The sequence below is a fragment of the Rhinopithecus bieti genome, unplaced genomic scaffold (assembly GCF_001698545.2).
Source record: "Rhinopithecus bieti isolate Rb0 unplaced genomic scaffold, ASM169854v2 scaffold_5387, whole genome shotgun sequence".
Classification (NCBI taxonomy): Eukaryota; Metazoa; Chordata; class Mammalia; order Primates; family Cercopithecidae; genus Rhinopithecus; species Rhinopithecus bieti.
This window is the reverse complement of record NW_016804806.1, coordinates 591,224-606,389: the sequence shown is the minus strand read 5'-3', so window position 1 is coordinate 606,389 and position 15,166 is coordinate 591,224. Positions and strand designations below refer to the sequence as shown.

The 15,166-nt window shown below is 34.5% G+C and overlaps 1 protein-coding gene across 13 annotated transcripts in view; it reads left to right on the top strand.

Moving 5' to 3' along the window:
* The window catches only part of PPFIA2 (PPFI scaffold protein A2), a 545,760-nt gene that overhangs the window by 458,753 nt on the left and 71,841 nt on the right, over nt 1-15,166 (top strand). For all 13 annotated transcript variants that reach the window (XM_017870464.1, XM_017870457.1, XM_017870456.1 and 10 more), the window contains 2 exons: nt 176-330; nt 13,668-13,761. In XM_017870464.1, the coding sequence (XP_017725953.1) occupies nt 176-330; nt 13,668-13,761 (249 nt within the window). The remainder of the gene's footprint in view (nt 1-175; nt 331-13,667; nt 13,762-15,166) is intronic.

Genomic DNA, 15,166 nt, shown 5'->3' with positions numbered 1-15,166 from the left:
TAAAGTATAATATAAATAAATAAATAAATAAAGTAAACATGGGAAGATAGAGGAAAAAATGACATTACAAGTCTACTTGTTCCTCTTTTGGTGCATTTATAAAGGAAATGAGTTTTGTGTACCTTGTGGATGTTGCACCAAAATGAGCAGTATTTTCCTCTTTTGTGTTTTGCAGTAGTTTATCTGTCTCTCTTGAGCCAGAAAGCCTTGGGCTTGGTAGTGCCACCAGCAGCCAAGACTCTCTTCACAAAGCCCCCAAGAAAAAAGGAATCAAGTCTTCAATAGGACGTTTGTTTGGTAAAAAAGAAAAAGCTCGACTTGGGCAGCTCCGTAAGTATGCATTTGCTAAGACTTTCCACTGCCACTCATTTTAGTCACGTCAGAGTGTTCGTCTATCTTTCATTTCATTTCATTGCTCTTCTTTTCATTTCTTCTCTTTTCACCTGAGAAAATTTATATTTTGATCAGCTTTGAATGTTCAATTTAGCTGAATAATGCTTAATAAAACTTACAGTGAAAGAGTATTGTGAACTTTTCAGTTCCTTTGTTTCTCTGTTTATAACAATAGCTAAAATTTATTTAATGCTAACTCTTGTGACAGGCACAGCTACCTACAAAGTAAATGTTATTGCTATCAACGTTATTTTATTAATGAGTAAATAATGTCTTCATAAATCGCATAACTGTGATATTCATCGTGGTGCCAATGTTTCAAAATCAGCTTAAAACCATTGAGTATACTTCCACTTAGAGCATGAATGTGTATAAAAGCTTAGCGATGTAGATTTAAAGGTTTTTCTGTTGAAAAAATTGATAAGCCCACAAAAAATTAAAAAGAATATTTTAAAAGTTAGAATAAAGCTTTATATGTGTTACATAAAATGTAAAGAACATGATTTTTTTTTGTTTGCTTAAAACTATCATAGCTTCCCCCTAATAAACTCTATGGTGTATAGTTGAGGGACAGGTGTGGGGAAAATAATAGGGCAATAGATATTGTGTTGTAATTAGTTATTGTCAGTGACTGATAGAATAAAAATACAGATCAGTACATTTGAAATGGTCCTACTTAAATATATATTTAGAAATAAGCAGATATTCATACATGATACATACATAATTGTCTGAAGAATATATGATATTTCTGAAATGATTATATACATACTTTGCTTTTTGGGGGTTGTCTTTCTATATATTAATTTTTAGAGTTATATTATTGGGAAATAATTAAACTCCTACCTACAGTGGTAAGTGCTGAATGGAATGACCCAAATTTCTTAGGACATCCTTTAGTTTCTCAAATAGAGGAATAATTATTTGCAAGGAATACCCAACTCCAAGACTTAGTTTTCTGCCCTACCACCAAAAGAATTTCTGATTACGATATTCATGTTTGCAGACTTATGACTACAGTATCCAAAAATGCCTTTCCTGGCTTCCACAGCGTGAAACCCACACAAAGCATCAGAAGCTACAGGAAACTAATGTGCGGCCAGTGTGTGATTATATGTTCCCCAACAAAGGAATTAAATCTTTTTGTATTTCTCTTTCTCAGTAGAGAAACTCTTTAGGCTATACATAATATTATTGCAGGAGGAAAAAAGAGAGACACAGATTATTTTGTATTTAAAATATACATGCCAGACATTATTTTAAAATTTGTTTTATCTTATTTGACAACTCGTGGTTGTCTTACCAAATGATCTGTCACACCCATTATATTACAGTGTCACTATAGTGTGGGCGGTTAATTATTTTTGAGTATTAATTTTGCTAACATCATAATCATATTTATTTATATTTCAACATATATTCATCTTAGTTACCATAATTCACACTTTACTTTTAAAATGTATTTAATTGCCCTTATCACTTAAAATTTTCTGTTGTTATTTCATATTTAACTTTGATGAGAAATTCCTAAATCATTAGAAATTTCACTAACAATATTCTGTCACAATCAAGGTATGCAAGATATAAGTTTAAGTCTAGAAAAATATAGAACTTTCGAGAAACTTAGCCTTTATTACTCATTTTCAGTGACTGTGTGTTTTAGGTCAGAGCAGATAAGAATTAACTCAATTATGATTACATTCTTATCAACCCTACCAAAGTCAGAAACTAGCAATAGTTAATTCGGGTCACAGTTTATACCTGGGAAGGTTTCTGAGCTCTGAGTAATATTGCTTTATTTCATAGAACAGCAGAGGTAGAGTTTAAACAAAGCCAGAATCAGCAGCATGTTAAGGACTACAATGTGGATGAGGAAGACAAGAGCAAAATGCTATACCTATGAAGCTAGGTAGAAGCTACATAAATGGTGAATCAAAGCTTCCAGAAAAAAGGAACAAAGTCTTTATTGAAAATAAGACTGAAAAAATAAAAATAGAACAGGTATAAACAGGTTCCAGAAAACCATATTTGCACCAAAGGAAATGATACATGGGCCCCATTGATACTTTAGTTAAGGGCTATGAATTTTAGGTCTACTTTGGTCCTAGAAGAGGTATCCAAATTGTGAAGGAAAGACCATACAAGTTTTTCAAACCCAGGGACTACAACCTAGTACTGCTTCTTCATGTTTCTGAGGAACCTAGGGAAACATCTTGAATGATTATGATTTTAATGTCTTGATCTGAAAAATTCTAAAACACCAGGAGCATTGTCAATGTTCTTTCTTCTACCAGTGAAAACAGAACTATAAAATACAGTAGTATGCCAGGGAAAGTATTAAGGCAAAGAGATAGTGATATCAAGTACCAAATTTGAAATTCTGAACCATGTGCTAAGATTTATAACTCTTAAAAAGTTTAACTCAAAAGAGCAGAGACACATGACTTAACTTGAAAGCAGCTATACTACATGCCTGTAAAAGAAATATGGTGTGGAAAAGGAAAGCTGTGTAAATAAAACTATGAAAATTTTTCCTTGGTTCTATCAGAAATGATGAACAGCAAAGGAGATGTTTGTAGTTATTCACAAAGGAACATATTTGGAGAGAATATCTTATTTGCTGTATATAATAATTTGAGATGCTAGGGTAATAACATAAACTTCAGATAGGAAGGATCAGTCAATGTGATTGTATGGATAACCCCTACCCATGAAGAATCAAACTCAGTATGTACATTATCTGTTCTTACTAATGTGTTACTAGCATAGACAATATCAATATGGAAACTCAAAACTCAAAGGAAGCAGTGTGTTGAAAAGCAACTGAATAAACCTAACAGAAACCAAGCAAAATTATTTTATTTGAAAAATCTCTTACGACATCCTTTTCAAATGGTTAGTTCACTCTAATTACAAAAGTAGGATAGAAAAAGCTGTGGTACTAATAGGAGATTTCAAGTTTTTATATATCTTGTGAAAAATTTATTCTATTCTTGCCAGGGTTTACAGTTCTTATTCATATTATTATTACCTATAATGTAGGAGTAAGATTTCCAAACTGAAATGTCTATCAGTGTATGGGCAGAAGATAAAAAGGAGTAGTGTAGACCTAAATGAATCAGTGAGCATTTGTTCTTCCATGTCAAGCATTCAAATTCCATTTGTAAGTACTATTCAGGAAAAATAAAGATAATATAATCCAAGTTTACTTGAAGGTCCACAGTAATTTAGGTAAGCTCACTAACAGGAAGCATTCCTTTTAGCTTACTTGGGGGATCTGGTTTTAGGAGTCATTCTTATCTATTTCTTTGTATTTTTGTCATTAACTTTTTTTTTTTTTTTTTTTTTTTTTTTAACAGAATCTCACTCTGTCACCCAGGGGATGGAGTGCAGTGGCCCACAATCTCGGGCTCCTGCAACCTCTTGCTCCTGGTTCAGGGTGATTAGTCCTGCCTCAGTCTCCCTAGTAGCTGGGATTACAGGCAACCTACCACCATGCCCGGTTAATTTTTTAATTTTTAATAGAGATGGGGTTTTGCCATGTTGGCAGGCTGTCTCTACTCCTGACCGCAGGTTGATCTGCCCCAACCTCAGTCTCCCAAAGGTGCTGGATTACAGGCATTGGCCACCCACACCTGACCATTCATATTTTTCTATGTCACAAATCCAGGATGAAAATTACCAATAACAGTTTGGTTTGTACTCCTGACCAACAGGACCACTAATGTATTCTGTGGACTTCTGGAATTTAGATTCGGAATGTAATAGCATCCTGCTAAGACTTGACAGCACGAATGACATGGATCTCTCCACACCCCCCAATTTATATATCCCTATGCAATGCATCTCTGATATTTCCAATTATTGTTCCAATTGCTCATGTCTAATCTATACTTTTAAAGTTACTCACTTGATCTTGCCATTATCTCCAATATTGACTTATCTTTACCCTGCATTTAATGTACAAGGACTGAGTTGTTCACAACTACTTTTTCCTTCCTCATCTGTCAATCACTTTATGACCTACACAGCATTAATTCCAAACACACTACACTGAAAACTCGAAGAAACAGGCACAATCTTAACTAACATGAAAAGTAGTCAGGACACCAAAGTACTGTGTTTATTGTTAAAGTAATTCCACGAGGATGGTAACCACCACAATTTATATTTATGATGATGTGGATTAAGGAAGAAGAAATGTATCTGAAATGGGAGTTTTCTGCCTAAAAACAGATGATGAAAAGATTTTTACAAAAGGTTGGAAAGTGAGAATATGACAAATAATAGATAGAAGCAAGTCGGCATCGACATGTAAAAAGAGTGGCAGGAATGCCGTCATCCAAGAATAAACAGACAATTGGAAAATCACCAAGACCAAAGCGAGAATTATTAAAATCATGTTGTTATTTTGGTTAGTAATGTATAAATGTAGAGAAAATGATATGAATATGAAGTTTATCTGATTGTAAGTAGGAATTACAATAAGGTGGAATCATTCAAAAACTCATTTTTGTTTCTATCTTTTTACTTGAAGAGAAAAAAGTTCAACAGAATATAGCTTACAAGGAGGGCATTTATGCCCCCAGAGTTGAGATTTTTATTTTTATTTTTTATTTTATTTTTTTTTTTTTTTTTGGTGGAGAGAGAGAGAGGACATTAGATAATCCAAAATAATTTATTTATTCCTATTTATTTTCAGTGAATAGACATATATTGAACCATTCTTAAATGCAGAGTACCAGTTATGGACTTTAGGAAAATGACTAAGACGTGGCTGTTGGCATGGAGGAATTTTCACTTTAGAAAAGATGGTATATAAACAGATACAAACTTTATACTTAAAACAAAACTTCACTATGTTTTGGCCCAGAAACGTTTTATCTGCTACATTGTCTGTCCTGTCAGAACTAGGAACAGTGGCCATGAACCCTAAGATCTGTGATCATGCATAAATAATTGCAGTCCTGACTAGCTTGACTTTTAATTTTATCTGAAGACATTAATCTATTTTGAAACAAAGTAAATTAACCTATGTTAAAAACAGCCATGTCAGACTAATTTTCTTTGTTTCTTTGACAAATGTACTTAGTAACAGATAAGGAAAGGTGGTGAGCAAGCCATCACTCATGACATCCCTGGGGACAAAATGTCAAAATGGGACCTGAGTGATGGAACAGGTAGGTGGGATTTATAACTGATTAAATAATCCTTGCCCAGTAGTGCTGATGAGTGGAGTAACATCACCTTGGATCAAAGTTTCTAGTGGCATGATTAGGACTTACTCTGTTCTTGATCAGCACATTCAAAATCACTTGGATATGAATGTTTCAACAGCTCAGGTATCTGATTGATACCTGAGGGTATTATTAAGGGGAGGAATCCCAAGTGAAAAGATTAGTATTACCCCTAAACACTATCTCCCCCACCAAAAAAAAAAAAATATATATATATATATAGAATGGATGTAAGGGGATCTAAATTATCCTACTCTAAAAGTACAGCTCTTAGAAGCAAGTTTTAAAGAAAAAAAAAAAAATTCAACTGACTCTAAAGTCAATATTGATTAATAAGTTTAGGCCACATTAATAGACATAAGAGTTGATATGAAAGTTTTTTCTACTCTACTCTGCTATGATAAAATAACAGCCAAGCAATGGAATTCATCCTGGTTACTGTACTTTTAAAGGCACATCATCAACCTGGAGGAAGTTTGGCGGGGAAAATTAGCGACATGTGGAGAACTGGAATCACATTCAGAGAACATAAGTAGATGGTGTGTTTATTCTCTTTGCTGACCTACCAAGTAGCTGATCACAAAATTTGAAGAGCTGTTCTGTATAAGAGCTATCATCCTTTTCATTGTTAAGTGAGGATACCAAACTAGAACCAAAGTATTAAAGTTGTACAAAATTATTCTTCACCTCAATGTAAGAAAGAACAGTGGGGTATCAGAATTCTATACAAAGTGGGCTGGCTTCTGAGGTAGTGAGTTATTTGTCTCTTGGAAATTGTTGAACAAAAGCTAGACAAATAGTAGGAAGAGCTGTTGTGGAGAGGATCCAACCATTGGAAAGGTGATTGTAGTGGATGATCTTTAAGACCTACTTCAACCCTAGGAATCTGAATCTATGAATCTCTAACATTTAAGTCTTTTCTCAGGCAACTCTTCTTTATATCACTCATACACCTTAAAATATTTACTGTGAAAAGGAATTTCTACTTTTAAGATTACAGACTTCTAGAGCTATATGCCTAAAGATTCTAGAAGATATGTGAGGATGATATAGTTGTCCACATTCTATACTTGTAGAAATGAGATGATTTCAGAAGGCAGAGCGGCTACTTAGTGAGAGAGTTGATAGTGAATCCTGGCTCCTACCTCCAGGTTTGATGTTCAGGAAAGGAGACTCTCGGGACTATTTCAATCAAAAAATACTTCATTGAGTTCCTATCCCTGTGGAACATGTGTGGGTACATAAAGAAATTTAAAATATGTTTATTTACTTTGGGAAGTATATCCATATAAATGATATAATTAAGAACTCAAGGCAACAGTATAAAAATACATCACACAGAAACATTATAATTTTCTAATACAAGATACAGACATAATGTTTGCAGAGAGTTCTGGGTTAATCTTTCTCTTCCTGTATATGTTTGATTCCACTAGGATCATCTAAATGCAGTGTTCCTACGTATTTGAAAAGGTGTCAAGGTAGAGTTTCAAACAGGACTTATCTTTGAGAAAAATATTGAAACTATATGAAAGAGTAAGCTCCATAGAGAATATCATGGAAATGGTGCTTTTGATGGTTAAATAGGAAGTGGGTACTGACTGGGGTCAGAGGTGTGATATTAAATTATGAAGCAAAGGAAATGATTAGGACTGAAGATCGAGTTGCCTAGTCACAGAGGGATTGAAACTGCAGAGATTGGGAGGCAGCATCTTGAAGCAGAACCAACCACAGAAATAAGATGATCTGAGTTCCAGGGTCAAGCATCCAAGCAGAAGTGAGAGTTAAGGATTAGAGCAAACAAGCTCTATTCTCCAGAGGCAGTTTGTCAGCTGAGAAAAAATGATGATAGTATATGGAGAAGAAACAGAAATATTAAAACATTTGCTATTTCTGGGGAAATTATCTGCTCCATACCATCTTAACATACTCATTTGTTTGCCACCTGGGAAACACCAACTCTCTCGAGTCTTCAGAGAGCTCTATTAATAATTACTATGAAGAGAAAAGAACACGCATGACCAACTTAGCTGACGTCGATAGTGAATGGTTAGGATAAAGAAGAGGCTATTAACAGGCATTGCAAAAGATGAAACAAATCTAAGACAAAGAGATGTTCAAGACAAGGGAGTGATCAAATAGAGCCAAAACAACAAAACTATGAAAAAAAAATAATGAAAACAGAAAAATATGTTGACTTTGAATAAGCAGAATTCCCAATTACATATATAAAAATGCATATATCATTAGGTTAAGGCTACTTTAGCAAGTTTCCTTTAAATACATATGAAAACAATATACATATTTCAAAGAGCTTTTTTTGCCTGCTAAATTGCAATTCTTTTATGGTTATCTGCCAGTTTGTATTATAATTGTCTGAACTCATTGACCTACTATAATAAGCTTAATAAAAAAGTAATTTCACAGTGACAGTATACCAGCATCATTTCAGAAGTACAGTCATGCATTGTTTAATGATAAGGAAACATTCTAAAAGATGCATCCCTTAGGAGATTTTGTTGTACAAACCTAAATAGTATAACCTACTATGTACCCAGGCTGTATGAGATAGCCACCCACACACCCAGACTATAGGTATAGCCTGTTGCTATAAAAATTCTACAATATGTGACTGTACTGAACACCGTAGGCAATCGTAACACAATGGTTAAGTATTTGTGTACCTAAACATTAAAGCTATAGTAAAAATATGCTATTATAATTTTATGGGAACACTGCCATGAATGCAGCCCATCATTAACAGAAAGGTCTTTATGTGGCACATGACTGTATTTTTCTACATCTAAAATTTGGATGTCCGTGCTGGCTTTTAGGCCAAAATTTAGATTGTTCCTTGATGCTAAGGAACCAATAGTTACAATGTAAATTCCACAAAGTATCAATTAGAAATGACTCATGCTCTGCATAGTGAAAGGGTCTTTCTTTAAATAAAGTAGTATTTCGCTCCAATTATGATTGTATTTATTACATACCCTTTATGAGTCAGTCACTGTGTCTATATACAGTCTCCAGATAGGTAACAGACTAACAGATGTTGAACAATGAAGTAATGAAGTAACAATTTATACATTCAAATGTGTTTAAATACAAATCACGTGCTATTGATTAATGATGAAGACAGGTCTAATGAAAGAAAGAGGAAGCCAGCTATCATCAGCAGATTGTAGTAGAGTTAGAGCTCTCTTTTTCACACAATAACAGAGACCTCTGCTGGACAAATGGAGGGACAGAGGCTTTGCAATATGGGTTTTCAAGCAATTTTTACACACTTGTATCTCAAGGGCCAATATGAAATAAGTTATTTTGAATGGAATTTAAGGACTGGGAAATGTGGAGATATTTGTCTTTGTTGACCTAAATAGCAGATACAGATGCTCTCGAAAAGAAAAGATGTTTATTTAGGAATAGAGCATTGTGATAAGAATATGTATGTCATAGTAAACTATAAACTATGTGTACATTCAGGGAAAGAAAGGAAGACAAAGATTTTTAAAGGCAAAAAATTAAGATTGTATAATTTTTTGAAACAATTATCTTTGGCTACTCAAATTAATAACAAGGGTGCCACCAGTCAGAGGTTGGACAGGCAATTTCCAGACAGATATCCCTATAAACATATTTTTTGCATAGGATTGCAATGGCCTTTGTGCAAGGTTGTGGCTTTCGTAGGGTCTTTTGTTGTTGTTGTTGTTGTTGTTGTTGTTGCTATCATGCATGGGAGCATGAGAACTCTCTGTTCATGGCCTTCACTGGCTCTATGTGCCAGGATTTTCTTAACAGTAGTGACTCCATTTTGATTCTAACAACTTTCACACCTTCACAATCCAAATGAACACATATCTCCAACTAGTTCCATCTATAGATCTGGGCATGTGAGTCTCCTTCCTGAGCTCTGCAGCCCTGAGCCTTCACAAGCCCTACATTTTGTAGCATCTTCCTTGAAAAATTTTAAGAACCCCTGTCATGTCTGGGACAGTTTGGGGCTGGCAGTGCCATCTGGGCAAGGCACCCCCAGCCAAGAACTGGACCTGGGGTCTAATCGCTGGAAGCATCGAACTGTTCTTAGTTACTATTCAGACACTGGGACCAGCAGGGAAGTAGTGCCATCTGGACATGCTGCCCGATCCAGCCAAACAGCAGGGGCCTGGGTCCCTGTTTCTCGCCTTCAGGGTTTTCATTGACACTCTACCCCATGCATGCACTCTACCAGATGCCTTAGGGAGCCTAGTTACTCGCATCTATGGAGTCATCCTGAACCAGTGGTCTGACCCTGTTTTCAAGAGGGTGGTCTGGCAATTGGATGCCTCGCTCCCACTGGCAAGAATGATATTGTATGAGATTGAATCAGTAGATTGTTGTCCCACTGATTTTTTAGTGGTTCAAAACTGTTTACATAGGAAGAGGGGCTGGCAAAAAAAAGAAAAAAAAAAAAAAAAAATCCTTGACTGTGTCTGTTACACACTAGGAGTGGTCTTGCCCTCAACAAATCCAAGTCCTCAAAGGCCTCACAGAAGTAAAGGTGCCTGAGTCATAGCCAAGAAAACTTCTTTGAGGGCAAGGATGCTGCCTTGCTCACACGCAAGCACTAGGCAGACCCTGACAAGGTGATAAACAATTTATTATGTAAGTAGTCCACTGAATCATGGAACTCAAACCTTCAAGCCCAAGCACTTCAGGCCATGAAAGGGGTGGCGTTCATTGTGTTCTTTCCACATAGTTTCCTAATAGACCTCCTGAAGAATGAGTAACCCCTAGCTTCCACACACCAGTTTCTCTCTATTTCTCCTCTGAGGCACTCGTCATTTTGAGAATGATAAGCTAGGCCAGGCATGGTGGCTCACATCTGTAATCCCAATGTTTTGGGAGGCCGAAGTCAAAGGATCCCTTGAGGCCAGCAGTTCAAGACCTGCCTAGGCAACATAGCAAGACCTCATCTCTACAAAAAGTGGAAAAACTAGCCGGGCATGGTAGCACACATCTATAGTCCCAGGGGCTTGGGAGGAAGATGGGTTGAGTCCAGGAGTTTGAGGCTGCAGTGAGCTCTGATGGTGCCTCTGCACCCCAGCCTGGGACAGACTGAGACCCTGCAAAAAGAAAAAGAAAAAAGAAAAAAGAAGCTACAGATCCTCTTCTTAATGAAGGGGGTTTAGAATCCTTGTCCCCTGTCCAGTATGTGCCAATCATAGTACCCCCAAAAATGCACCCACCTTCAACATACACAAACATTTACATTCCTTCTATGGGTGTACTGTATCCAGGTAGAAACTCTGGTATATAGTGCTGGCCAACATTAATATAATATAGGCCACAAATGTGAACCACATATGTAATTTTAAATTTTCTGGTAACTACGTTAAGAAAAGTCAAAAGGGATAGGTGGGATTAATTTTAATCCTACATTTTATTTAACCTGATATAGAAACAATATTCTCATTTCAACACATGATCACTTAAAATTTGTTAATTACATGTATTTTTTCTACTATGTTTTCAAAACCTGGTGTGTATTTTACACTTATAGTACATCACTTGGATTAGGCATATTTCAAGAGCTTAATAGTCACATGTAGTGAGTGAATAAAATATTGGTATAGATAAATAGATATTTCTGAAGTTCACATGGCCATATGAGCCCACTGATGCCTGGATAAGAATGAGACAGTCTCTCACTGGATTCAGATAATCATCCATAGAGTAAAAGATTTAGCAAACTGGTTTTGCTAAGGTCACCCTTACCAGTTAGTTGATCAAGTATGTGGAAAGATAAACATGAGATGAGTGAGGCAGCTAGGTCAATTCTATGAAAAAATGTCCTCCTTCAGAAGTGTTTTAATTGGGCTGAAAATATGCACTTGCTGGGACTTTTCTCCTGTTTAAGTACACTGTTCTGAATGTGATACTTAAAAATAACTTTACTTACAATGGCCTTACGTCTCATTTGTATTTGGCATTTTTGAGCAGAATGTAGTTCCAGTAATCTATCAAATGCTTTGAAAACAAGACACTAGATTTTGAAATACTCCCAGTATTTCTAAGTTCTTCATGCTTTTTATTTTTGTTTATTTATGAGAAAATAAAATATCCAGATTTAACTCACAATATTCCTACATTTTTCTTTGCTTTTATTTCAAGTTTTATTATTTAAAAATGTGATTTTTTTCTATTAAAATTTTGGGTATATGAATAAATTTAAATCATAATTTAAATGTTCTTGTATTGCTCAGAGGAATAAAAGCCTGATTCATCCAACCACCTGGTGGCTGAAAATGTTTCACTGTTTATTGAATATGTCTGCCTCATCAATCTCTATGTCCCCATATGGACCATTCAAGAATGTTATAACTTTTAAATGACTCATTCATTTTCATTTACATTTCAAGAGAACATTTTTATTATTATTTGAAGACTATGAATAATAATTTGTTGATATACAGTAAGGGAAATATACAGATGAGACAAATAAAATGAAAATATTCACTCACTGTACATAGTGGAAACTTTCCCATTTGAAAGTGTTTCCCAAGACTACTTTAGTCACCAGTGGAAAACTTTCCTAATCCATACCAAGAAGAGAAATCTTTCATAATAAAAAAAGATTTAAGTACCTGTATTCATTAAACATGTGTATAATAAGTAAAACAAATGTTGGCCCTCAAACTCCACATCTCTGAATTAGATCTAGACAGCAATAAACGTGTTCTTAATTAAAGGTGACTTTTAAAAAATTATACAATTCAGTAAGAAGGTTATCAGGAATGAGATTAATTTATTTCTATCAATGCTCCAAAGTTAATATTATCCAGTACTATAAATTATTTGGTAAAATAAGTTATTAAAAACAGTAACATCAAAATTTGCTTCTGGCACCTTGGTAAGATATTTTACTCTGCTAAAGAGAAACCATATCTTGGTCAAGTCCTGCAAATGTTAAGTAAGGAAGTGCTCACTACAATGAGAGAAGAGCAAAAGCTGTCTTCAATAGTCTTATTTACTGATATGGTGATGAAATTTCTTGCATAGCCTTTGTAAGAGTTTGTAGTAGCTTAAATCTATCTACCTAATCTTGACCTTAACTGGAGTTTAAATTTCTTTTATGAAAAAAATTATATACCATAACCCATTTAAAAATAGTAAGCATTTTCATTTAGCTTGACTTCAGAACATAGGGAGTAAGTCCTTATTTTTCAATTACGATAGATAATTTATGAATTAATTTTGTAAGTTTAGAAATCCTGTGATATGTGTTTAAAATACATCACACTTTTCTTCCTTCCTCTTTTTATTACAAAGTTGTATGAGGTATACGTATTATATATTGACACTAAATGAGAATTTATGACCTACTGGGTAATAGCTATTTTTATCAAGCTCTTTTGAAGAAATTTAGAATTTTTTCAAAAAATATTATGAAGTTTAAAAAACAACACAAGAACCTTCCCAGAACACATCAAGTTATGGAAGTAAGAGAATATTGGAGTCAGCCAGTAGAGCAGAAAAAATTTCCTGGAGCAGTCTATGAAGAGCTCTTAAAAGTCAGCAATAGCCTCTCCATTCTTTCAACTTGTAATGGAAAACATATACTTGAGTTCCTACCCAATTGACTATCATTTATCCCATTATATGTGAAATATTGCAAATACTTCATGTGTTGAAAAAATAAACAAATATCACACACTGCATAGATATTTGCACTTATTTTCCATAGGAAAAGTATAAAAACAGACTTTAAGACTTGGGGACAGTATATTCAAGTGTCTGTCAGTGTACAGGCCACATTCATTATGTTGCCACTGGGTGCAACAAATTGTATCCCCATAGGTACTGTTTTGTTTTCATTTTCTCAGTGTATGTTTATGTACGTACCCATGTGATTTTATGCATGTTGGGTTAGAAATATAAGGAGCATTTTAAAGTGTTATACTAAACAGTTGCTCAACCAAACGTTTAACAACCTGACTTCAGAATTGACACAACCTATGCAACATAATCTGAATACTTAGTTACTTCTCTTCACAGGAGGCTTTATGGAGACTGAAGCTGCAGCTCAGGAGTCCCTGGGGTTAGGCAAACTTGGAACTCAAGCTGAGAAGGATCGAAGACTGAAGAAAAAGTAGGTTTGGGGATTTTTTCCCCTCTTTTTCTAACTTTTACTAATTCTTTATTATTATTTATAGGGAATTAAAAAGAGAGTGGTTGGAAACAAAAGAACTATATTGAAGCCAGTATTTTCCAGATATTACCTAAAACCCTCAGGGCTTATGTTTCCTGGTTGTGAGCTACTGTTTAAAAGAGCATAACAGTATTTGGCCTGTGGTGGAAATAAGCAGTTTCTTCAACGTAACCATCCATGGATGTGTTTCAAAATCCTTAAAAGTAATGCAAAACCCTATTGATGGTAAAAATTAATACCTGATTGGTATGATAAAATGAGATCATACCATCTACCTTTGTTTTCTCTCGTGGCAATTATAAGTATCTACTCTTTGAAATGGAGTAAAGGAGAAACATTTCTCTGACTGATTGAATATAAACTTATTTTAGACTCAGAGCAGATTGTTTTGCATCTGTCAGGAAATTGATAGTGTATCTTTTCATTCATATATAATATGGAACATTTAAATGACTTGCAACGTTGGCAAATTTTGAGTTGCAGCAGCTGTTGGAAAGCAAGTAGGTTCCGAAATAACATTTTAAAAATACATAGTAACATTTTCATTGACAAAATGGCACCTTTAGGACATGTTCTTTAAATGTAAATCAGTTTCTCTTTATTCCAGAATCTATTGGTTGATTATTTCTTTTCCTTCTTCTCAAATATTTCTTACATTGTGTTTTTAGTTTTCACATTTTCCTTCTTTCCTATGAAAGAATATTCACTGCTTTCATCATCATTTTGTAACAGATAGGCTCTTAGGACTATACTATACAGGCTAATCAATTGACTTCATATTTTGCTTTCTCACTTGCTTTGTAAATGTTTACTAATAATGGGGAAGTATATACTTACAAGTTGCCGAACAACTCACTAACCTAATTGTTTGTTAGTTTGCTACTTACTAAAAATTACATACATATATCCCAATTCAGTAGGAACATTGTCCAGAAAAAAATGACCTTGAGAACATCATTATTTCTACAATACAATCAAATGCTCAGCCATAATCAATAATGTATATTTATTCTTTAGTTACTGATCACTCAAAAATATATTTAAATATTATCATAATCTGTTTCAAATGTCTTAATTTTGTTTAGTCCTATCAGTTAGTGATATGCTCTATTTCATAACTATTTATTGAGAAAAGCATTCTTCTAAAAAACACTTTCCTCTGTTAATTTTTTTAAATGTTGGCAGTTGATTTCAAGTCTAAAAATATATAAATGATCAAAACCCAGCCTGACTAATGGAAACAGTTTATTTCCCTTAAAAGTTAATTCTCATTTCTCCCAGAGAAATACTTAACAAAGAATGGCAATCTGAACAGCTTTCACAATTGCGTATAAGTCTGATACTG